This window comes from Xiphophorus hellerii, chromosome 15 (assembly GCF_003331165.1).
Source record: "Xiphophorus hellerii strain 12219 chromosome 15, Xiphophorus_hellerii-4.1, whole genome shotgun sequence".
NCBI classification, from domain to species: Eukaryota; Metazoa; Chordata; class Actinopteri; order Cyprinodontiformes; family Poeciliidae; genus Xiphophorus; species Xiphophorus hellerii.
In genome coordinates, this window is record NC_045686.1 from 8237320 (window position 1) to 8262209 (window position 24890).

The 24890-nt window shown below is 38.0% G+C and overlaps 3 protein-coding genes across 3 annotated transcripts in view; 1 reads left to right on the forward strand and 2 right to left on the reverse strand.

Moving 5' to 3' along the window:
* The window catches only part of lpgat1 (lysophosphatidylglycerol acyltransferase 1), a 55157-nt gene extending 51378 nt beyond the window's left edge, over positions 1–3779 (reverse strand). Inside the window, exon 1 of the mRNA XM_032585348.1 lies at positions 3255–3779. The gene's annotated coding sequence lies outside the window, so the exon portion shown is untranslated. The remainder of the gene's footprint in view (positions 1–3254) is intronic.
* A 1709-nt stretch (positions 3780–5488) lies between these two features.
* ints7 (integrator complex subunit 7) lies at positions 5489–14642 on the reverse strand. Its single transcript, XM_032586148.1, has 20 exons — positions 14440–14642; positions 14156–14285; positions 13698–13844; positions 13480–13617; positions 13334–13380; positions 12081–12280; positions 11861–11983; positions 11669–11786; positions 11109–11243; positions 10895–10992; positions 10007–10246; positions 9795–9932; positions 9516–9722; positions 9215–9409; positions 8730–8833; positions 8574–8642; positions 7365–7497; positions 6813–6911; positions 5991–6176; positions 5489–5868 (listed from the first exon to the last, which is right to left on the reverse strand). The coding sequence occupies exons 1-20, from the start codon at positions 14531–14533 to the stop codon at positions 5587–5589; spliced, it is 2883 nt and encodes a 960-aa protein (XP_032442039.1). The 5' UTR covers positions 14534–14642; the 3' UTR covers positions 5489–5586.
* A 701-nt stretch (positions 14643–15343) lies between these two features.
* Positions 15344–24436, forward strand: dtl (denticleless E3 ubiquitin protein ligase homolog (Drosophila)). The gene is made up of 15 exons (XM_032584501.1): positions 15344–15539; positions 16450–16587; positions 16686–16778; positions 17493–17554; positions 17636–17756; positions 17958–18023; positions 18147–18262; positions 18806–18879; positions 18976–19082; positions 19163–19267; positions 20363–20475; positions 20572–20661; positions 20753–20876; positions 22090–22715; positions 23758–24436. The coding sequence occupies exons 1-15, from the start codon at positions 15488–15490 to the stop codon at positions 23818–23820; spliced, it is 1950 nt and encodes a 649-aa protein (XP_032440392.1). The 5' UTR covers positions 15344–15487; the 3' UTR covers positions 23821–24436.
* The last annotated feature ends 454 nt before the right edge of the window (positions 24437–24890 follow it).

Sequence of the window (24890 nt, forward strand, 5' to 3'; positions counted from 1 at the left end):
TTAGGTGGAGGATGTGTGATGCTGTGTGTCTGCCGCTAACTGTTGGCATTGTAAAGAATAAACAACTTGTCTGCTATATTTCTCATTTTAAAAAACCTCAAATGCCAGTTCCATGTTGTGATTAGGTTTCAGTTCCTCCAAAAAACCATTACTGTGCTGTGAAACACTCTTATGCTTTCTAATAACAGTAATAAACATAAAATCATTTTTGCGTCAGAATTTATTTTTTGTTTATTTTTACTTCATTTCAGAGCAGCTTAAGATTTTTCTACCAATTCTTGAACATCAGGCTGTAAATAAATTATTATAAAACGACATTTGTGATTTTCTCACTGATGTTTTCAGACTTTTTAAGGCGGGTTTATGTTTTATAATGTTCGGTCCTACAACACAGTTTAAAATGACATTCCTGCACAGAATGTATTTTTTGAGAAGCGTGTGTTCACATACTGTACAAAGCACAATGTCTTTCTGCTTCAAAGCAAATAATGATGTCACTGTTTTTAAACTGTGGGAAAATTATAATCTACGGTAACGAACGTGACATTTTGGTTGAATAAAACAACTATTAGAAGTCAATCACTCCAGAATGTTTGTTGAAAGTTTTATGGTAGCATCTATTAAAAAAATAAAATGATAACCATCCCAGGACTGGAGCATCTTAAATACTGAAGCTGCTTTAATTTCTAACACAAATGACCTTTGCATGAATTCAAAGTTATTTTACTGATCCATCTGATTAACTAGGTTTTGGTGAAGGCTGCATAATATCTGACACCGCAACCATCATTGCCATGTCAATGTGTTTGTAAATGCAACAGATTATAATATTTGGTAGGATGTTAGTCCCATGAATTGAAACCATGCAAACAAATACTGTTTTTGGTATGCTGAATAAACTTCCCAGTATATCCACGTCTATGCCGTTACTTGATGTAAACATATCCTTAGTGGCTATGACGCTTAAGTTCGCAGTAACTGGTGAAAAACTTCAGATATTTTGTAAACGCAATGTTTTGCAATAATATTGTAATGATGTTTTCCTGATTTCATGCAGCTCTAGTTTTGACAAGGAAAACCAATCCAAGTCCTCTTTTGATACAATTTTAAAATGTCTGTCCAGATTGTTGTTTTCGAAAACCTTACCATGTACAGATGTGGAGTTTGTCGTAAAACATTAGAGAAAAGATGTCAGAGCTATCGATCTGGGTCCTCAGACATTTTTTTGCTGATTTTTGTATTTTATTTTGCGTAACTTTGACTGTGGCAATGAGCCAATACAAATGGTACCAAAATTTTGTCAGGTCGTGTATTTCTGATGATTTTTTTTTTTTTTGCATGTCTTTCATCATTGCAATGTGCAATTTATTTTAACAAAAATGTTTCTTTTTTCCCAAAATGTAATGTTTCATTGCAACATTTGGGGTGATATTGATAACCAATATTTACTGATGTGTACATCTCCCTACACTTTCGATCAAACCGACTACATTACTTCTCTGCTTCAACTGATCACCCCAACAGTCCTATGTTACTTCACTGTCACATGACTAAACAAATACCACATGGCCAACTCTCTCCCCTACTGAAATACATGCACAAACTGCAACAAAATGGAAATACACGTCAGTTGTTCATATCATATCGACCCCATTTTACTTATCGGACCGATACCGATAGGTTAAAAAATGACTAACATCAGTCAACACTGATGTTGATGCAGATATATTGTGCATCCCTAATGATAATGTATTGTAAATTTACCAATTTCCAGATGTGGGAAACAAAAACTAAATACGGAATGATTTTTTATCAGCTCCATTTGGGTTGGACAACAGAACATGACAATATGAAGTAGGCAAAAATATTCAATAAACCAACACATCATGGCCCAAACTGAAGGAGTCTAAGAACAGATGAGAAAGAAATGACTGACGTGTTTCAGCCTGAAAAGGGTTACAAAGTGGTTTCTAAGGTGAGGGGACTCCAGTGAATCACAGTGAGAGCATTATCTACAAATAGCGAGAACATGGAGTGGCAAGCCAACCAAAATTACACCCAAGAGCATATCAACTACTCTTTCAGGAGATCACTAAAAGGAGAACATCTGAAGCACTGAAGGCCCGATGCGCAGAATTAGATATATAAAATTAGATATATGGAACAGATCCGAGGCAAAAAACACAACTTATTAAAAAGAACATGAAGGCCCTAGTCATATTTGCCCCAGCACTTCTTGATCACCCCTCAAAAAATTGGGGAAAACATTCTGAGCACTAACTAGACAAATGTTGGCCTTTTGGAAGGAGCACATTCCCCAAAACTAAAGAAGCATTTCAGAAAAGTAATAGCATATAGATATGATCTAAAATCCACTCCACTCTGAGACTGGGTCCAAAACCCCCCACAACATTAAGGTTCTGGGTTGGCCTAGTCAAAGTCCAGCCATAAAATGAGGGTTAGAATGAACTTAAACAGGCCATTCATGCAAAAAGTGCGATAAATTTTCTCCCACTGTGATGTAGGAGTTAGGATATCTTTTTCCCTCCACAATGTATCATCAATAGTAGCTACAATAACATAACAGCATTCATTGAAACTGGTAAAAGGGTTTAAAAAAATTTTGCGTTATCTGAACACAACACTATAAGTGTGTATAACCAGAACTGAACGAGCAGGCTATAAAAATAAGCACAAACATTTACCTGGAACGTTTCAGACAGGTGAGAATCTCTGGCAGAAAGGCTTTTTTTTTTTTTTTTTTTACTCCGCTAACCGGTTGAGGATCAGGCTTTTCCGAGGCATTTATATGCAACACACGCGTAGAGGACGCTATGCTCTGATTATTATTCAAAAGGGATTTATTAATAAAGATGGTTGGTTGTCATTCGTGCCTTGATACCAACGAGCTCCCAACCCAAAACGGTGTAACAGGCTAAACCAGGACCTTAAAAGGACCATTCAGCGGGGAAGGGGGACGAAGTCCATTACTTCATAACATGCTAGCTAGCAACAGTATGAGTTAGCATAAAGGGAAAAGATGCGGCTAAACGCGTCGGAAATTACCACCTGTGAGCTTCAGCGTTAATGTGGAAGAAATAACAGATTGAGCTCAGGGGCCTTTATTGGTGAGCTGCTTTAGGAGGTGAAAGCAAACGTTAAGTTTGACGCTGATTCAAAGCGCAGCGGCTCATCCAGAGTGTAGTCCCACCCTGTAGTTTAGTAGTAAAAGTCTGCTAGCTCATGTTACTCACCCAATTAATGTCACTGAAGCATCCAAGGACGGCCGAAGCGAGATTTACTGTGAAGCTAGGCTAAAAAATGGCTATCTCTGCTAGTCGGCATGTTACGTCTGTTAAATCTGATCTAGATTGAGGTTTAAAAAGGTGAAAATGTCAAAGAAACCCCTGTGCGATAGAGCTACTCCTCCCCCCATTTAGCCATCCAGGGTCTTCTCGGGCGCTGTTAGCAGCTCCAGTTGAACGTCGCTGGCTCCATCTCAGGGAGAGATACCGGGATAAATCCTCAGATGCATCATCATCACCATCACCATCAACTCGGCTCAGCTAGCTCCTGGGCGCCCAGCAAACAGTCCGAGGGGAGAGGCTGCTGAGGCGGGCCTGGGCTCAACGCTGCTCCTTAGATAACCGCAACGCAAGCTGTACATGTGCGCATCTAACAGAGAGAGCAGCGATTTTTTTTTTTCTTTTCTAGGCTGGAGGGGACCCGTTATCTTTCTCCAGATCCCGAATCACACCGCGGCAATGTACACAAAGGAAGAACGGTACACAACCGGAAATGGCTAAAGTACACCTTCAAAATAAGAGGACCAAGGAGCGCACTGGTGATTCTGTAGATAGGGCACATGTAACATGAGGAAAAAGTTCAAATGGAATCAAAATTATATCTTTTGGCCTTCAAGAAAACAACTGTGTGTAAAAATGCAGCAACACACAATATCTAAAGTAAAAAACAGTGGTGTCAGACTAGGAATAGAAATTCACCTTCCAGCAGGATAATAACCCTAAATATACAACTACAGATGCAATCAGTCAGTTACTCAAGTTTATTTACTGCTGGTCTCTGTTGGTCAAGTAAAATTTTAAGTAAAGACATTAATGTTTATGGTAATAATGTGAAAAAAGTTCACTGTGCAAACCAACTGAATCCAAATTAACTTGGTTTAATCATATTTATGTCACTACAGTTAAATTCAGTACACTAATATTCTGTACAAAATTAAATAACAGGAAATAAGCCCATGATTCCTTTGATCCTAAGGAAGCATGGGGTGTCAGTCGACAGCATTATTTCCCTTTTAACAAAAAAACCAACAAAAATAAAACGTTCAGTACAACTAGACTTAAGATAAACCCTCAGTGATTGAACTGACAGAAAAGAGACCAAAATAAGTTTTTAAAAAATCCAGCAAACTTTAAAAACAATACATCTAAGTAAAATATATATAAATGATTTTTTATATTCTTATATATTCTTGCTTTACATGATTTACATGTTTTTGTTCTTAAAAATGGGTCAAATTTATGGGGTTTTTTTACTAAATAGAGAAAAATTTCTTCACATACCCAAAATAGTGTTCACATTTTTAATTTTTGTCCTGAAATTTATTGTAAGACGAAAGTGAAATTTTAATAACAGCTTCTAATAATTATAAAATAATTTCCATATAAAACACTCTTCCCTAAACTAAGAAATAGTTTGTCATTTTTTAAGCAATCTAAAAGAACTTAGGAAGAAATAAATAAATAGATTTATCAGCATGCTTGTAAATTATTTCAACAACTATCAGAGGTTTATCAAGGTTTCTGTTAAACCTAAACTGTAAATACTATTTGGTAAAACGACTTTTCACTGTTCAACTACGACCTAAAATTGCACTTTAATTGTGAAAAATCTGACCGGAAGTCAAATTTTTATTCAGGGTGACTTCATGTTGATGCTTGTTTGACGCTAGTCTTTGACTGCGCAGACTCCCTGCTGTCAAAAATTGATGGCTTGACTTCATATGTACATCTATACATAAATAAATAAGAAAATAAAGATAAATTGGATCTTCCGATTCTGAACTGAAATTTGTCAATCCCTAAATAACTCCGACTCACAGTATTAATACAAGTTAATCATATCAATTACGTTAATGCAGTGTATGTATGTATGTATATATATATATATAAACAATATATAAATATATAAATTTGTGACATAAACGTCACTCTCTAAAATGTATTTCACGTGCCCTCGCCAACTGGAAATATTCTGTAATGTGCATATTGTGCCACCTGGTGGGTTTGCCCAGTATTACATAATGTGGAAAAGATTAAACCAAGGACGTTTAACACATTATATTGACACAATTAATACTAATACATTTAACATCAAGTCTTTAGCATCTTTTGAGTCCAAAAACTGCTACTTTATAAATGCTTGAATAATTCAAATAAAAGTCTTTTAATCACCAGAGTTTAAAAAAAAAACAAACAAAAAACATTTATTTTCTACAAGACAAAAAAGTGAACAAGCTCAAATTGTAAAAACAAAACAAAAGCAGAAAAATAAAGCAATTGACTAAAAGCGAATGTATGAGCTCCTCTGTGGGGCAGGCTGCGTTCCACTCTGCTGCAACTGGTGGCGGAGCTGCTGGGAGTAGGGATCCTCCATGGACTTGACGGATACCATCGTCTTCGGCCCCGTCTTCCACTCGATGCCGCTCTCGTCCACCACAGACGCCTCCACAGTGACCACGTGGGTGCCCAGGATGGAGAAGTTTAGCAGGAACTGGGTGCTGAAGTAGTCGTTGTGAGGTTCTACCCGCTGCTCGATCTCATTTGTTTTACTGTCAAGTGGTATCTGAAATAAAAAGAACCAGGGTGATGATAAAAGAATTAGTCAAAACAGTAAAACCTGTTAAATGATAGCATAATTAATTGTGGAAAGTAGAATGGTTAGGCGGGGGGGAAAAAATATCATACTTTGTAGTCAGGCCCTGTCTTGCTCTGTAGAACTGATGTGACATTGAGGCAAACAGACTGGATCTTCCTGAAGAGTCCTGGTGTGGAACCATGTTGTACCACTCCCTCCACCTTCAGAGTCAGCTGCTGACTGTTCTGAACTGGGATTGGCTCACTTGGAGTTCGTGGTGACGGAGAGAGAGCAAGCTGGAAAATGCAAAACGTAAGAAATTACCTATTTTTAAGCTATAAAGACAAGAAAAACTGTTGTTTTTTTACATTTTTTTCTGACAAACAGAAAGGTTTAAGTTTCACAGTGTAAGTTGCTGTTTCTTAGAAATCACTGCTCTTACAAAACTACAATCCTTAGCTAAAACCAAGTTAGGAATTTAACTTGTTTAAGTTAAGTTCTAGCCCCACATTTATGGTAACTGGATAATAGCTGCATAATGTACACCAACCTTTGGAAGGCTTTGAAACAAAAATAACTACAGTATTTTACAGACTATAAGTCGCATAAGTCAACGAGTCATGAAGAGAAGAAAAAAATTTGGTGTGTGGATTACCTGAATTTATTTCACTCAAATCTAGACAGAATTGAGTGAAATAAATCCATCATAATTATAAAAAGATGCAAAAAAAAAAGTGACTTCCAATGAAATTTGCTGTGGATTGGTGCCATTTGTTTATATGCACAAGTATTATCAATCCTCAATTACTATTCAAAGCAAGTTTGTTTTTTTAGCAAAAATTTCAATCACGTGGAATCTTTATTTGCAAACAAACACCAAGTCATTGTGTTGTTGGCTTGGTTTCAGTACTTGTGACTGTAAAGCAATTTACCTTGATGCTGGTTGACTGGAGCTTTTGGAAGAAATATCTTTGGAAAGACAGCGGAACCTTCAGCAAGGCTATGACAGCATCACAGAGGCAGTTGGTATGCTGGAAAACAAACACAATTCACTCTTACGTTCAGAGTTTTTAGTCCTTTAAGCTATTTTTAAAAGACTATATACAAATACACCAGGGGTGGGCAACTCCAGGCCTCGAGGGCCGGTCTCCTGCAACTTTTAGATGCATCTCTACTTCAACACACCTGAGTCAAATAATGAGGTCCTTAGCAGGACTCTGGGGAACTTGACTGCACTTAGGAGGTGATTCAGCTATTGGATTCAAGTGTGTTGGACCAGGGAGACATCTAAGAGTTGCAGGACACCGGCCCTCGAGGACCAGGATTGCCCACCCCTGAAATACACCTTCCAAAGTATTTTTGGAAGATTTTTCTTTTTATAAACCCCCAATTGCACTACAGCAAATCACAAGCACAAATGTCTTGAATCTTGCAGTAAAACTGCAAATTTCTTTGAAACTCTGTGATCATAGATGTAGTCTCACCAGGTGTGAAACAGGAGGGTGTTTCTTGGAGAGTCCCTCTACCTCTACAAGCACATGGTTAAACACCGACATCATCCGTCGCTCATATTCGCTCTCGGTCTGAACAGAACCCGATGTGCCGTGCTCCTGAAAACTAAATCACACCGACAACGTGGGAATGTTAAAAACGTGAGCCACATATTGGTTTCTATACGGTCAGCTGCTAAAAGCTGCTGTTGCTTGCATCTACAGTTTTACAATTTGTGCTTTTACTACAACTTCAACAGATACAACTTGAACAACGGATAAAAAAAAAAACACAAGGTGTAAAAGTTACACATTTTATTTGTCGATCTTCTCTAATTCATAAGAACCTTTTATACCAAAACAAATACGTTGAAGCGCAATCAAAACTGGAGAAAAAGATGTAGCTTTTTGCCACCAAAGAAAATATTTGGCAGAGTCGATAAAGGGCTTTGAAAACCAACAGCATCACAGACTCCTGAGCATCATGGTGTAGGGCTTTTCTGCTACCAGCAGTACAAGTGACATTACAAAAAGTGGATGGAATAATGAAGACAAATGACTACCTGCAAATCCTTCAACTTCAGCTCAAATCTGCAGATATAAAAATAATACAGGGTAGGACTGGGTGTTCCAACAGGAAACTGATCCCGACAATGATCTGGTGATTAACATCCAGGAAATGTCTCTACATTGACCAATCTGGAAATTTATGAGTAAGAGTAATTTATCAGTGAGAACTTCAGTCAAAATTATGTTCAAATTAATATGAATTACGTGGATGAGCATGTAGTTTCACTGCAAGTTGCTCAAGAATGTTTAACAAAGTTTGAACGGTCCACATGTATGTATACATTTGGCTAGGATTAAGTGGTTAAATAAAAAATCTGCAGAATGTGGAATTTAAAAAAAATCCAATTAACTGATTAATCGTCCGAATAATCAATTAATAAAACAATTGTTATTCCCAGCCCTACATTTGCCTATGTAAAGGTTTTATATATTCTAAACGAACTTCAAATTAGATACAAAGTTGTCATTTCACACTAAAATAAAATATTTAAACATTAATAGAGCAACATAGATATGAAAATGATTCACATGATGACTGCTTTTGATGTTCCAGACCAAAATGATTTGAAAACATAAATTGTATCATTTTCTCAGGCTTTATGGAAGAATAACCGCTACATCAGAGATTCCAACCTGGCTGCCTGTGGGTCCAGTATCAAGGCTTCGATTACATGTGAGACCAGCAAGCAGCTCTGCTGTTGTCTGAACAAACAGTTAAGGACCAAGACATGACAGCAGGGGAGTCAGGGCGGTTATAGTCTGACAGGACTGATGGATGTTTAAGGATACAGCTCCACGTTGCGAAGGGTAGCATAATCTGCATCAAATAACGACTGGTGCAGATCAGCGTAGCGGGCAGCAAGACCTCTGAACTCATCCATGCAGACCTTCATCTGGAAGAAAAGTGTAACAGCATGATTAAACACATCAGATTTATTCCACTCTGATGCACAAATTCTTCATATCAGTGACCGGTGTGGTATAACAAATAGACCCTGGAATCATAACTGATGTGGATATAACAGAATACAAGAGAGATGATATTAAGTATGACTGGACTATAATGATTGGGTTTCTGCTACTATAGTTTGGTCCAGCAAGCTGACACACGCATTTATAAATATTTATACTGCGCCTTGCAAAAGGATTCAAACTCCCTGACCGTGTTCCACATTTCATCACTTAACAACCACAAATTTCAAGGTACCATGTGTCTTATTGAATCTTTAAAATTCTTCTAAGCATTAATAAAACCTAAGCTGCTAAGTGTTTACCTGCATTGAGATGCGGCCACAGCGCTGGACGTCATTTCCTGATGTGAGAGCGATCGTCGTGGCGATGGCCGGCGGAGGGCTGGTTTTCAGGCTGTTGCAGGTGCAAATGAGCTGCGACAGGGCCTGCAGAGTGTCGATGCGCAGCTTAATGAACTCACACTGGAATGTGAGCGGGCTCAACGGAGTGCTGGCGGCCTGCAGGCAGAGCGATTAATCACATCTTATAAAAACGGTAATACATACGGAGGTCTCGTTACAGTCTAAATTAAGTTTCAGTGACTTTTTCTTTCCCCCAGCTCACCGTGAGGGAGGCGATGCCCTTTTGGTAGGAGCGCAGGGCCTCTGCGATGGCGCTCATGGCGCCACTGTAGTCGCCCTCCTCCACGTGACTCAAGAACTGCTCTGCCTGGGAGAACTCCTTCAGGCTGTTCAGCCAGAAGTAGAAATGCTCCGACGCCACACGGGTCCGGAGACACTGGTAAAGCTCACTAGAGAACTCATGACAGCCCTGCAGATCAACAGCAAGCCGTTTATTCTCTTATTTCGTTGTGATGTCATCTTCATAATTAAAGTTACTGACCATGCGGGAGGCTTGCCGTGCAATGCGATACACCGTCCAGCCATTTGCAACGTTCTCCAGCTGCTGCTTGATGACAGTCTTCACTTCAGATGACAGAGACGATTGGCTGGCGACAAAAATCACAGTCGCCAAGGAAACCTACAGTGATCAAAGGTCATTAAATGCAACTCTAAGCAGCAGGAGAGGACGCTGATGTGTGCAGCGTTTCTCACCAGAAGCTCCTGCTGCTCGCCGGTGGAGGAGTGACTGGCCACCCGGTAGAGATCAACAAGATCTCCCAGCATGCCATCTCCCAGCACGGGCAGATGGGTGGCGATGGCCGCCAGGGCATGGCACATGAGGACGCGGGATGAGTCGCAGGATAAGTGGAGCTGGCCGAGCAAGAACTCCACAGCCGGTTGGCTGAGGTGAGGCCGATTTTTCAGCAGCTTAACGAGCGAGGTGAGCGCCGTCTGTGGTGTAAACAAAACAGCTGTTTAAGAGGGCAAAAATCTCTGGTAGGCTCCGAGTCTAGAACCTATTTAAATAGAACCTGTCTGACAACACGAAGTAGACTTAAAGGTGATCTATTATATTTCCTTGAAGAGGTAAAATCCAAATAAACTACTGCTGGCCATGTTCCCCCAACTCTACGTTTACGCTCGACAAAATGGATGCAAACAAATTAGCAATTATACAATCGTACATGTTTGAAAAGCAGAAGTGAAGCCTCCTGCACAAACAACAAGAATGCAGCAAGTGGTTTAAGCCAACACCAAAACATTTGTCTTTTCCAGTAGTTATTGTACAGCAGTAAAACCAGCTGACCAAACATGCTGGAGCTCAGCTTCGGTTGCTAGTTAACAGAGTGGGCTTCACAGAGGAGTTCCAGAAACTAAAAAAACTAATTTCATTGACTGGCATCATTTGTTGAAGTTTGTTTCCCATAATCACACAATTTCTTTTCAAAATTCAAATATAAAACCGTAAAAAGAAAATTCAAAAATGACTTCATTCATTCATAAGGTTAGAAAAAGTGTGAGGGAATGAAGTTAACAGTTTTGAGTGCTACAGCATATATAACTTCTTTATTTTTTGTTGTGTTTACATTACTGTCTTACTTTGAGAGTGGCCTGTCCACTGGGGCTGCTGTCCTGACTGCACAACATCAGCAGAGACTCCACTCCCAACACCGTGTCCTGCTCCAGCTGTACGATATCTGAGGAAGAAAAACCCACAAAAACACAAAATGAAAGAAACTCTCTCATAAAACCACTGAGGGGAATCTGTGCTGGAGGAAGAACCTCAAATAGGCCATTGTCCAGAGAAACCAACCTTTTTCCGGACAGGAAATGGCAATGCTGGAAAGCACCACAACCCCATGAGCCGCCACTGACAGGTTGCTGTGGTAACAACATTCTTGCGCCAGTTTAACCAGGTCAGTGAGTCGAGGAGGGATGGATGAGCTGGCTGAGGAGAAAGTGTTACGCCATTACAGTTTTACGACTACACACATATATTTTAAAGTTTATTTTAGGGATGCAAAGAATTAATCGACTTAAAATTACTTGTCGATTAATGATCAAAATTTTAGTGTTGTTGTTTGGCCATTAGAGGGTGCTGCTGGTCATTAAGTGGAACCAATTAGTACAGCAATAAAGATGGCAGAGAGATTCCCGAACAGGAATTAGAAACAGTCCAGAGATTGGAACCAGTCACTGCTTTAACTTTATGAGTTAAAGCACTTCATGAAGTGAAGTTTTAACATTCTTTTAAGAGCAATACGTCTTTATGAACATCTCTGTTCTTTTAGTCTTCTATTCAGCAACCTAAGAGGTTCCTGTTTTTCATTTTTTAGAAATATGTCTAAGTTTAATAACAGTTTATTTACTTACTTGCTGCAGTGCTGAAGTACTGCTTGATGGCTATTGTCCCAGAGAGGGTTGAGAGGACAGCCAACATTCCCAGCTTCAAACTGTTGTAAGGGATGGTCAAAGCACACTCACACAGAGTCTGAAAGGATTAAAATGGTTACATTTTAAAGTTGAAAACAATAGAAAGTATGCAGTGACTGGCAATGTTTTTACTTGAGTGTTTTCTCTGATCCAAAGGTGAGGAGCTTTTTTAGCCAGCAGCTTTAAGTCGTTTATCGCAAGTCTCTTTACAGCTTTCCTAGGATCGTCTCTCAGGTACTGAAGGAGAAGCTGCAACTGAAGAGATAAAAAGCACAGCAAACTTTATTATTTCACAGAACTTTTATCAAACACAATGTATCACTATAAACCTGTGCTTTCTCTGTGGATATACCTGTTTGGGGATATCGATGAGCGAGAAGGCAGCCAGCTGTGTGAAGGTGTGCAGTGAGACAATGACCATAGGGGTGGAGGGGTAGGAGTTCACCAGGTGCTGCAGGAGCTCTCTGCTGCTGGACGCCAGGCTGGCGTCGTGATGCATGTGCTGCAGCATGGGGATCAGCTTCAGCTTCAGATCCACAGGCGTGTCCAAACCTGCCGCCGTAGTCGGGTTCAAAATGGGGAAAAAAAGTCATTTAGACACTAGACATCCACCCTGAACACCAAATAATACACTACTGGGAAAAACATTAGCACACCCTGTGATAGTTTGTGTCTTATACAGACGTGACAATTTACAAAAAAATTTTAAAAATGTAAAAAGGGAAGTTTTTGCCTCATCAAAGCCTGTATCTTGATTTCATTTATGTGCTATGGTGGTGACTCAAAATTAGGCCTGGGCAATATGTGTTAAAAATAAATTCTCAGATTTTTTTCTACCAGATTGGATTTTAAGTGGGTTTTTTTCCTCGTTTTTTTTTCTGAAACAGAAATGACAAATGACAGAAAATATTTACAAAAGTGTTTTTTCCCCCCTCAACCATCCCTTCTATGAATTGTATGACAGAATACAATTCTATTGTTTTTTTTGTTTAATTACAAGAATATAGTCAAAATATTAGGACAGAAAAGATGCAATTTTACCAGAAGAACGTCTTATAATTTTTAAAAGTTATCAAGGACTGATGTGACCAGCTCGGTTTGTGTGCTTCTTTCTTTGAAATAAACTCAAAGACCTTCTACTGATAATAATTTGATGCTGAAGTGTTAAAAGATGAAGTATTTCCTTTTCTCTAAAAATTATAACAAAATATAACTTCACAAAATGCTCAACATTCCTCATTTCAGTTTTTTGTTATTTTTGAGTTGGGTTCTCATAAAATTACTACTTTATTCTCCTATTATTATCAGTTCATTCTTGTGTTACCATGTCTGTATTCTTGTAGTATTACGACTTTATTCTTTTAATTTGAAAAAAATATATATTAGTCTAGGATCCCCTCATAAAATTCACCTGAAATCAATTTCAAGGAGCATGTTGGTGAAAAAACAACCCTGATTTTCCAAAAATGACAAAAAAAAAGCTATTTTATCAATTATTCGAAGTATTTACATCTTCCTCGGAAGAGACAAATAAAAGACAAAATTAAACATCAATATGTTTCTTAGTAAAGAATTAATAGGGTTAAATTAGGAATCATATTCTACCTTGAATCATTTCGCTCACTTTGTTACAAATCCCAGCAGCAAAGTCCCTAAAAATTAAAAACAGTAAAGTTCAAAATTTAAACCAGAAAGCAAGTACATATTTTTTTTACATAATACAGCGGAGTTCTAACAAGAATTTTTCTTACTTCGACTGTGCAGAGAAACTTGCAGCAGCAAAGATAGCAGCCTCCACTTCCACGTTGTCGTGAGAGTCCAAGCTTTGTCGGATACTGTGGTGGGCGTTTTTTCTCTCTGGGATGATGGAGGCCAAACTGCCAAGCATCCTGCAGAAATAAAACAATGAATGGACTCTTTCAAACCTAGCTGTAGTTAAAAATGATTTATTCTGTGGCATCCAGCTTACCTCAGAGTAATGGCTCTGGCCACGGGGTCGTTGCTATGTATGACTGAAAACACCCTCTTAACAAATTCATCCACATTGAGAATCTTCTCCAAATGCTTTTCACTCTGCTGTGTCACTTTCAGTACACACAAACGCAGAAAGTTGTTGCTGGAAAGAGAGACAGCAGATTGTACTTGTTCACAGTAAAATTATTCTCACCCATTTTTTCCATCTAATGCAACATTCCAACATATAAACTTTAATATCTTTTAATACATCCGAGAAACACAAACAACATGCTCTGGTGCAGCAACCAATTACCGTAGGAAAAATTACTTTTATTAGCAGGTAAAAATCAGGTCGAACATTTATTTTTAAGGTGTTTCGTCCTCTTATTAATTACTATTTAATTTACTCAATTTAATAGTAATTAAATAGTAAGTAATTAATATTCATTTTTAATATTAAAGCTGTCATACCCGAGTCTAAAAATGTCTGCTAGTTTCAGGAAGGCGGAGTTGATGAGGATGGGGAAGGGGTACTTTTGGAAGAGTTTGGGGAACAACACCACAGCTTCACACTGCTCTCCGAGCTTCCCCGACCGCAACCCTGAAATTAAACACAAGTTTTCCGGTTAAGGTAAAGCATTGACCCCTCCTGGAGCTTGTATAATACGAATAACACACGAATCAAACACAAAACAGAACCAGAACACAATCAATGAGACGCTATGCTACATTGTTAGCATAGCTAGCTAACGCACCTTTATCCAGCTCCATGAGAGCGGAGTTAGCGTCCAGCTCCTGCTCCCCATAACACGCTTCAGACAGGAACGACCGAGCCATTGAAAGCGACATTTCTGTTTTTTAAATTAAACTTTTAAATAAATGGGGTTATCATAAACAGGTAGAGTTAGCATCTTACTGTTCAGAATGTCAACGGCAACTATGACATTACATCCGGTCTGAAATTGGCCTTTTCGAAATAAAATGTCGAAACTAAGCTTACGCATTGCTTTCTAAAGATCCATGTTTCTGGTCATCTACGCTGCATTATTTTTTGAAAACATGTTTCACTTTCATTTCAGAAATATATATTGTACTATTATAATAATATAACCCATTGGTAGCACATTCAAGGAGAATAAGAAACTCTTGCTGGTCCACCAAATTCTATTAAACCGACCGTTTTTCTCACTAAATACTTCTCGTTGTCATCGGCTCCATAACAAAGGCTGAGATATGAGACATTCAGCATGCTACTTTAATTTTATTTGCGGGCACATAACGTGGGAATCTTTCAAAAAGTATCCATCTTCACATTTAGAGCAGGATTTGGGTGCATTCAGGGGTGGGCAATCCTGGTCCTGGAGGGCCGGTGTCCTGCAACTCTTAGATGTCTCCCTGGTCCAACACACTTGAATCCAATAGCGGAATCACCTCCTAAGTGCAGTCAAGTTCTCCAGAGTCCTGCTAATGACCTCATTATTTGACTCAGGTGTGTTGAAGTAGAGATGCATCTAAAAGTTGCAGGAGACCGGCCCTCGAGGCCTGGAGTTGCCCACCCTGTCCACTTACGTTGAAGGGGCAGCAGCTGTTGCGGAAACGGAAGCGGAATCGCTGTCTGACGCACCAATAGCAGCGCACAAAGCGGCGTTTCGCGCGAAATTCGGTCCTTTTAATCGAACGTTCTGTTCGCGGGAAAAAAAACCCATACCAGGTAGCAACAAGAAGGGGGGAAGAGACCACCAGCTAACGATCGGACAAAATTATTGGCGTGTGTAACAGTTCGCCTGCCGCTGGAGCACGGGGATGTTTTTCCACTCTATTGTTGACAGAGGAGTGGGGAGACGGAGGCAGAACGGTGAGACACAGTATGTTCTGTCTGAGGGGAGGTGTATCAATATGCTATGCTAAGCATGGGTTTTACCCGTACTGTAGGCTATCTAATCGCTAATGCAGCTATGATCTGCATCACAATAAGAACAGGTAGATTTATGTTACATTTTAAAATAACCTTTGTACTGATATTTTTGTATTTCATTTTGCTTTACTGCGTCTCTGCAATGTCTTTTTTTATCTGTTGTAATATTGCCATAGTAGTTTCGTTTTATGCGTACTAGTTTGTGCTAAAGTTTTACTGCAAAAATTTTCCAGCCTAATACTTCTTACACATTTGTTCGCCGTCCATCCATAAATTACATGTAGTCTATGTATGGAAAACTCATAAGTATGTACTAAAAATGCTTTTAAAACTATAATTTACTGCATTCTAGCACTTTTTTATATGACAGGCCTCAAAGTGGAATGAAAATGTAACTGTTAGCCTTTGACATTAACATTTTATGTCTTGTCACAGATTCTCAGTTGGACTTTGACTGGGCCTTTCTAACTCTCATAAGATTTGATGTATGCCAGTCCACTGTAACTCATGGTGTATGTTTATGTTGTCCCCGCAGCATGATAGTGCCACCACTATGATTTTATGATGAGTGATATCTAATATTTTGCATATAAGCTAAAAACCTAACTTGTGATCTCAACTGACCACTATTTTTTCACATTTGTTTTTGTTTTCTACTTGTGAAGGGGACTTGGTTCACAATTCTCCTCTACTTTGGTCAATCACATTCAAAAGCAAAAAGCTGTAATAAGGTTTGCGATTGTAATTTGACAAAATGTGGAAAACTTTAAAGGGTATGAAAGGTTTATGTTTCCTGTGACAAAATAACAACTTCCTCTTCCTTCTTCTGACCTTGCATGAATTCCTTCAGCCTTCCCTGCAGATCCGTGTTCCAAGATCCCTTTGGGCTCGCTGCTGGAAAGCTACCAGTGCATCCGGCATGACGAGCACATCTCCTACGGCAACACAGGAGACACAGTGCCGCCATTTGGGCTGGCTTTCTCCACTGGTAATCTTCTTTGAATGCAATATGCACTGAAAATTAAACGGACAAAGGTTCAGGAAGAGTGGCCATCCATGTAACCTGTGATTCTTGTTGATTTGTAGCCGGAAACATGCCCAACGTCCTCGCAGCAGCTAACGAAGAAGGCATTGTTAGGATCTATAACACAGAAAGTCGTGAAAACCCTCTTCTTAAAGGTACTTTTAAGAGCTGTGCTAGCAATAATTAAGACATTGGTGTCCAAACTCTTTGTCACATGGGTCAAAATTACTTAAGAACCAAACAAAGTATAATTTTTAAGAAAATTATATTGCAACCTTTTTTTTTAACCTGCTCAACAATAAACTAAGCATACAAAAACAAATTAAGTAGTTCTATAAGAATGAGTTGTGTAAATCATTGCATACTCAAAAATGAAAGGAATTTTGCATGTCTGTCTCATTGAAAGTAAGGCGTTCAGTTTGCACATTTTTGGGGTGCTTGTTTGAAAAAAAAGAAAAGTAAAAGTTTCAGCTATAAGGAAAGAATTTGAGTCATACTTAGTGTATTTAGTCATGGTTAATCGGTTAATTAAAAGCAGATTTGGGAGATTTGTATGCATCAAAGTTTGCTTTTGAGTAAAGTTTGGAAATAGATATGTTCCTGTTCACTATTAAATTAAAGAGAATGCAAAAAGGGTGGTTAATAAAAGATGAATGCTTTCTATTGTAAGAAGATTTTAATTTGTTTCTAATAATTTTGCACTGATTAAAAATAAAAAAGTCTCCAGGTGCATCAATCGCCTGTGCTGGCAAACTTGTGTCTTTTGTTTTTTTAAATTGTAGTTGTGGGCACATATGGTTGTTGGGCCGTACTTTGGGCACCTCTGAATTGGGAGATGTCATTAATTGACTTGGTGTGAACTTTTACAGAATGGCTGGCTCACGAGAACGCCGTCTTTGACATTGCGTGGGTGCCGAGGGAACCTCAGCTGGTAGGTGGAAGCTCCTCCCTAATTTCTTAACAAGATTTCCACAAGTGCTGAATATACTTTGATCACTTCTGGCATCTTTAGGTGACTGCTGCAGGGGACCAGATGGCCAGACTGTGGGATGTGAAGTCTGGGGAACTGCTGGGAGGCTTTAAAGGCCACCTCTGCAGCCTCAAGTCTGTTGCATTTGCACCAGGAGAGAAAGGTATTCTGAATTGTTATTGAATTTCTCACTAAAATTTCAATTTCCTCTTAGATTTCTAACTACAAGATAATTTTTTTTCTTTCTCCTTTTATGGATGTGGTTAATGGGTTAAAAACAAGGAAAAAAGTCAAGACGTGGATTGGCTCTCGTCGTCATCAGACATCTAGTTCATTCATGTTACTGATGTTTTTTTTCAAACAGCTGTTTTCTGCACTGGGGGCAGAGATGGAAATATTATGGTCTGGGATATCAGGTGCAGCCAAAAAGGTGAGCTATCAGTAACTTTGAAGGGTTTATTGCAATTTTGCTGCTTCATTGGTCTCTTAAGCAAAGGCATAAAGAAAAATCTTACTAACACTCCGTTTTCACATCTGATGTTCTGTCCTACAGATGGTTTTTACAAGCAGGTGAAACAGATCAGTGGCGCTCATAACAAATCTGAGACAAATCCCTCATCTAAAGTGAAGAAAAAAAGGATCAGCATGCGTGGCATGGCTCCGAGCGTGGTGAGTTTACGTGCTTCTCTAAGAGAGTGAAAAATTGGTTATTTTTGATCAGAGTTATCATTGGGGACTAAAAACAAAAAGTTGGAAGCACAAAACTTTGGTGTTTTCTCTTATTATTAAAAATGCAAAAGTAAATTTATTGTACTTTTTTGTTTGTTTTATTTGAAATGAACTAAAGATGGAATATTTGTAATAAATTAACAAAGTGCTCTGATTGGTGAAGAGATGGGATCTTTAAATCATATGGATACATCAGAAAAAGAGAGGTCTTGCACAAATACCTCTTGCAAGAGAGAGGCATACAGTTTTCTAAATTTCCTAAATAGTGAATAATTAAAGAAAATATTCGGCGTTGTATCCACCGATGGAAAGTATCCATCCACTTTCCATTTCTAGAAAATTTGAATTTGTTGGTAAAAAAACCCATTAAGTGTCCATCTGTATTAACTACTTGTGCTAATGGGTCAATTTGTATCATTCTTGAACTGTGGTCTTGACTAGGCGACTTATATTATCGTTTTTTGTTTTTTTTTTGTTATGCAGGATACCAAGCAAAGTGTTACAGTGGTGTTATTTCGGGATCAGCACACACTCATCTCCTCGGGTGCTGTTGACGGGTAAAAAAAAAAAAAAGCATTTCTCATAATCTGTGTAAACTGTGTAAAAGCACACTGCAGATCCTGGAAGGTCACATTTTATTTTTTATTTTATAGTGTTATAAAGATGTGGGATTTGAGGAAGAACTACACAGCTTACCATCATGACCCTGTGCCTATGCAGAGCTATCCATATGCTGGTTCTTCCACTCGGATGAGACTGGGTCAGTCCTGTGACGTATGCACACCTGAAAGGTGCCACACGTCACTAAATGATCTGAATTATTTGTTTGATACATTGCAGGCTACTCTGGACTTGTTCTGGACTCTACCAGGTCCAACATCATGTGTAACTGCACAGATGACAACATTTACATGTTCAATGTCTGTGGAATAAAGACGAATCCAGGTAAATCGAGACGTTTTCCAGATACACCCAATGCATCACTAGATGGGGCTAGAGCTCTGCAGCTGACCTCTAATGGGAAATAAATAGCTTCATGTGAAAGATGAAAGTCTTTAGTTGTAATTTTAGTGACTGTTGAAAGTAGTCACACCCCTCGTGGTTTCCCAGAAACGTATGTGTGTTATGCAGGGCAACAAAGAGAGTCAAATAACTGAACTGGAAAGAAATGGGATACATCATTTTCTAATGGTTTTATTAAGGATCTGAAAAGTGTGGCATGCATTTGGATTCATCCTTATGTTATGACCCTTCAACTGCAGGATTGCTGAGTTACGCAAGGTTAACTTTCAGGCCATTCTCAAGTTTTTTGTCGCCTTTTACTTGTTTTCTTCCAGAATTTGCTTGTATTTAGCTCTATCTACGTCTTCATCAACTTTGACCAGCGTCCCTCCACAGCATGATACTGTCACCACCATTTTTTTTCAAAGCAGACATGAAGTCCCATGTGATTAAACACATGTTTAATCTTGGAATGTTTGCAGAGGATAACGTTACCTTCAGATATTTTTATTTAACTATTTGTTTTAAACATAAAAAGATTCAAATGAAAAAATATTTGATTCCTTTTTTTAAATAAGAAAGTTAACATTTTACTGCCTAAACTAAAATAACATTGCATTCCTTTAGTGTGCGTTTGATTATTTGTACATTAATTCGCTCATTTCTGCATTAACAGATTCATAATTCAAGAGCAGAAGCTGCTTTATAGGAGATAATGTTTTTTACAGATTTGGAATCAGGTGAAGCTAAACTCAATGAGTTCTGGGTAGAATATAATCACAGAAAGATTTTTTTATGTTAAAGGCAAAATGCATGAATTTTTCCATAGTTATGGCTTAATTATTGCTCTGAGAAAGTTGATCTTTCATTAGATGACTTTTTATTTAGTCAGTATATTCCAGCTTATTAATCGATTACTAAATTCGTTGACAATTATTTAAATAATCGATTAATCTGATTAATTGTTTCAACCCTACAATTTACTACATTGAAGAGCTGTGTGGTGATCTTTTAAATTACATCTGTCTTCCCCCACAGTGGCCGTTTTCAGTGGACACCAGAACTCCTCGTTCTATATCAAGTCCACGATCAGCCCTGATGACCAGTTCTTGGCCAGTGGATCCAGTGACAATTACACCTATATTTGGAAGGTGCAGTCTCTAATTACGTTACCTAGACATAGTTATATTTTATTATCCATCCTCTCCTAGCAATAATGTTTTTTTTAACTTCTTTTAATACTCCAGATCTCTGATCCTCAACATCCTCCCGTGATGCTCCATGGACACAGTGAGGAAGTGACCTCTGTCGTGTGGTGTCCAACAGATTTCACTAAAGTGAGTCAGCGAATTTGAACTGTCTTCCTTTTTGTGTTTTTTGCTTGCTTCTTTCCGACCCTATTTTTACACCCCGCTGCTCTGTCGGCAGATTGCTTCCTGCTCTGACGACCACACCATACGGGTCTGGAGGCTTCGTCGGGAAACGGATGGCGCACAGTCACTAGTGGGTGAAGCCAACCTCATAGGCTGGGCACGTCCCAAATCTCCCACAAGTTAGTACTCTTCACTAGTTCTTTTTGATTTTGTTATTATTGATCAGTCTAACTTTCATTAACTCGTACAGAGCAACAACCAAGGGAAAAACGAGATAAGCAGCTGCTTACATCTCCTTTGGAAAAGATTTTTACACTCATTAAACTGCTAATGTTTATGTGTTTTATTGGGATTTTATGTAATAAACCAACACAAATTAGAGTATATTTATGAAGTAGACGGCTTCCATGCGTCTTGACAAATCAAGTATCCATGCATGTTAACTCTAAATAAAATGCAGTGTAAGAAATTGCCTTGATGAGATCTTTTACTCCAGTTTCATAGTTAAACATGATGGAGGCAGAATCACAATGTGGAAACGCTACCTAAGCCTTCAATGCAAAATCACAAATTCATACCAAGTATATTTTGTCCAGTTTCTAGTGCAAATATCTTTGAATACTTGAAATTAGACAAAGCTAATTTACAAGTAATGTTTCAGCAAGACAGAGGAGCTTCTCTTAAGTCAATAAGTCCTTAATATTGATTTTAGAAAAAACAAATCCACTGGAATAAAATGATGAACAGAATTTAATCATGATACAAACACTCCTTAAATAATCAACTAATTTAGTAATCGATTAATCGGAAACTTTAAAACAGACCATTTGCTGAAAGAATCACATATGTAGCGCAATAATTAAGCCAAAATTATACAAAAATACATTCTTCTTTACAATCAAGTGTACATTGTTTTTGTATTTTAGGCAGTACAATGTTTATTTTCTTCTTTGAAAAAGGAATTGAATCATTTATTTGCATCTTTTATTGTCTCTCTATTATTGTATAAAAAAAGCTTAAGTGGTTACATAAAAAATTGGAAGGATGTGTCATTTTAAAAATCTGATTAATCATCAAAATAATTGACAGAATAATCGACTACAAAAATAATCATTAGTTGCAGCCCTATAAGTGAAATAATCTGCCAGTGGAACTAGTACTTTTTAATGAACATTGAGGCATTATTGACTTAAAAGAACCTTTTATATCTTGCTGAAGAGTCACTTACAAGTTAGTTTTCTTTCAAAGTGTACTAAGAAGTTTACACTAGAAACTAGGCAAAGTACTTGGTAAGGTTTTGTGTTTTTGCAGTGTTTATATAAACTCTCCATCATAAATAACTGTTGCTGATCCTACTGACTGATATAAACAGGACTTTTTTCCCTTGTTCAGTGCCTTTAGCCAGAGCTGCAACGTCCCCTGTGAATACCCAGAAGACGCCAAGTCTCGGCGGCCTCGCCTCGCCGCAGCTCGCTGCCTGTGCCCCTAACAGAGCCGCCCTGCCACTACCTTCCAGCACCACATCACCGAGCAGCTTTGTCCCACTTCCCGCTCAGCACAGAACATCTTCTATCCAGCAGTGGTTATCCCCGATCCATGGATCTCAGAGTCGGGTCAACCCCACTACTCCACCACACCAAGTGCTGAGGCCGTGTCCTCTGAGCCCAGCGAGTGGCGCCTCTCCCACACAGCGACTGGCCAAACGCAGATTGGAAACGGGTGAAAGTTCACCTTGCAGCTGCGTGGACGCAGCACAATGCGAGTGTGTTTCAGAACTCAACCCTGCATCTAAAAGGAGCCACGTCCTGTCTGATGTACACTGCCTCGCTCAGGAGAGTGCAGTAGAGAGAGACTGTCACGCAGACGACAGCGAACCAGTTACCTCCAGGCAGGCTGGGAAGGAGAACTTGTTTCCTAGAGCAGGAAACTGGTTGTCAGAAATGGGTCAAAAAATGAAAAAAAGTCAAGGTGGTCCTAGTGCACATAAGAAACAAGAGGAGAAGACACCAACCTCAACAGTAAGTAAAGAGATCCCAAGTCTGGACGTAAACTCAAACTCTTGCTCTGCCTTCAGATTTTTTTTCTTTTTTCTTAGCTTCCTGTCATGGTTTGTTGAAGTTTGGTGGCTTTGTTGAAGTAAACCATGAGAGGAAGTCTTGTTCAGCTGTAAAAGTGAGAGATGCACCAATAGATGGTAACAATGTAGCTGTTCTTCCTTTAGAATTTCCCTTAACTATTTAATGCATTGTTCTGTTAACAAGGTTAATAGGTACAAGTATATCTCAAAAGATTAGTATTTCTTGTAACTCATTTTGGGAAGTGAAACTCGTATATTATATTAATTCATTACACTTGAAGTGAAATATTTCAAGTCATTATTTCTTGTAATATTGATGACCATGGCTTACAAATGTGTCACAGAAAATGAGAATATTGTGAAAAGGATGAATATTGGAAATTCATGGGGTCGCACAATAATCGCATTGATGCAGTGATTCATGCAAAAGTACCCCCAATCAAGTATTAAGTGCATAAAAATGCAAATACCTATCAGAAGTCTTAACATTTCTTTTTAAAATATCCTGTTTTTATTTATGTTATGTAGTATTCAAATTTTTGCGACGTTTAATTTGGGGTTTTCTTTCTCTCGTAAGCCAGAGAATGAAAATTCTTAAAAATTCTTGTAATTTTGAAGCTTTTGTTTCAAAATTTCAAATGCATGTACAATTCCTTTATTTAGATCACAAACTGCTATTGAGTGTATTTTTAAGTCTCTTTTTTGTGCTATAGTCTTTGGGGAAAAAAAGTTGGAACTTCATCAACGTTTTTGATGAGTAAAAAAGTTGATGAATATTAAAACCTTATCAGTTGGGTGGATTGGTGCATCTCTACAAAAATCTGCCCTGTTATTTACACATCTTTTAGGAGTGATTTAATTTACAATTTGTTTTCTATCTTTGTTTAAGTTTTTTATCTTTTTAATATGTCGGACAGATATTTTTTTTATGTTTTATGTGTTTACTATGTGTTCAACTTATCCTGTTTAATTTTGTTTTCCAGATTCTTCGGTCACCAAAAATCAAGAAAATCTCCACATATTTTGCAAAAGGGCCTCAGGAATGATCTGTTTGAGCCACAAATGTGCCACAAATTATTATCTGGTTGCACAAATGTCAGCCAAACATAATTTTTTTTTTTTTTATAACTGATTATTTGTTTCTGGCAGTAATTTTGGAATGTGCTGACACACTGGTACCACTGAGACAGAAATCTGCTGCCTGAAAATATCTCATCATCTGAGAAATAAATGAGCATTTTGGTAAATCTGCCAGTGTATTCAATTGTAATAATCTCAAGAGATGCACAAGCTGCTACTTAAAGTGCTAATTTGATTTGTTTAAAAACTTTTTCAATGGATTTGTTGTTCATTTTGCTAAATATTTTTACTAGACGTGTTGTTTCTTTTTTATAAGAAAAGTTGAATTTTGATTGACATATGTTCTTTATCATATGGACCTCATGATCTGAAATCTGTTCAATCAGCTCTTTTCGATCTTTGAGGTTATTCATGCCTGTGTGTCTTATACAATGTAAAACTTTATTCAGCATGTTTTTGTTCCATTTATGAACAGATGTATATATGTACAAAATAATCAAAAAACGTTTTTTTTTTCTGGTTTATGTTTCACTGATGCACATTTCAGTATTCAAGTTTTATTAAATTTAAAACAGTTTTCAATCTGTGTGGTATGTTGCTTGTTGTTCCAATTAGAGGTTGACATTATGCGTTTGGGTGTCATTTGTTTTAATAATGCATTTGAGTTTTTCATTTTTAGGTGGCATGATGGTACAACTTCAATGGCTTTTCTCCCTGGAATTGGTTGGTTTCCTACCATTCATTGGATTTTTAGGCATAATTCATGGTAAAAATACTTTAAGATGTTAAAGAACAACCTGGAATCACTGAGGCTCAAACTGAAACATGATGGGACAATGGTGAGATCATCAAAGAGAAGCCAATTTTACATAATCCTTAAAATCCACACCATTTGAACTTGCAGGTTCAAATGGTGTTAAAAAAATGCCTTCTGAAAAACAGTATTATCATATAAGACTGATTCATGTGATTATAAAAGTGAAAAATTTGATATTTTGCGTGCTGAAGCTTGAATTTGATCAGCATTGTAAAAAAA

Coding starts and splice junctions, on each gene's coding strand:
- dtl (XM_032584501.1), top strand. CDS start 15,488: ATGTTTTTCCACTCTATTGTTGACAGAGGAGTGGGGAGACGGAGGCAG. Junction 17,757..17,957: donor ATTTGCACCAGGAGAGAAAG/GTATTCTGAATT, acceptor TTTTTCAAACAG/CTGTTTTCTGCACTGGGGGC. Junction 20,877..22,089: donor ACGTCCCAAATCTCCCACAA/GTTAGTACTCTT, acceptor TCCCTTGTTCAG/TGCCTTTAGCCAGAGCTGCA.
- ints7 (XM_032586148.1), bottom strand. CDS start 14,533: ATGTCGCTTTCAATGGCTCGGTCGTTCCTGTCTGAAGCGTGTTATGGG. Junction 11,787..11,860: donor GGATCAGAGAAAACACTCAA/GTAAAAACATTG, acceptor TAATCCTTTCAG/ACTCTGTGTGAGTGTGCTTT. Junction 8,834..9,214: donor GTGGCCGCATCTCAATGCAG/GTAAACACTTAG, acceptor CTTTTCTTCCAG/ATGAAGGTCTGCATGGATGA.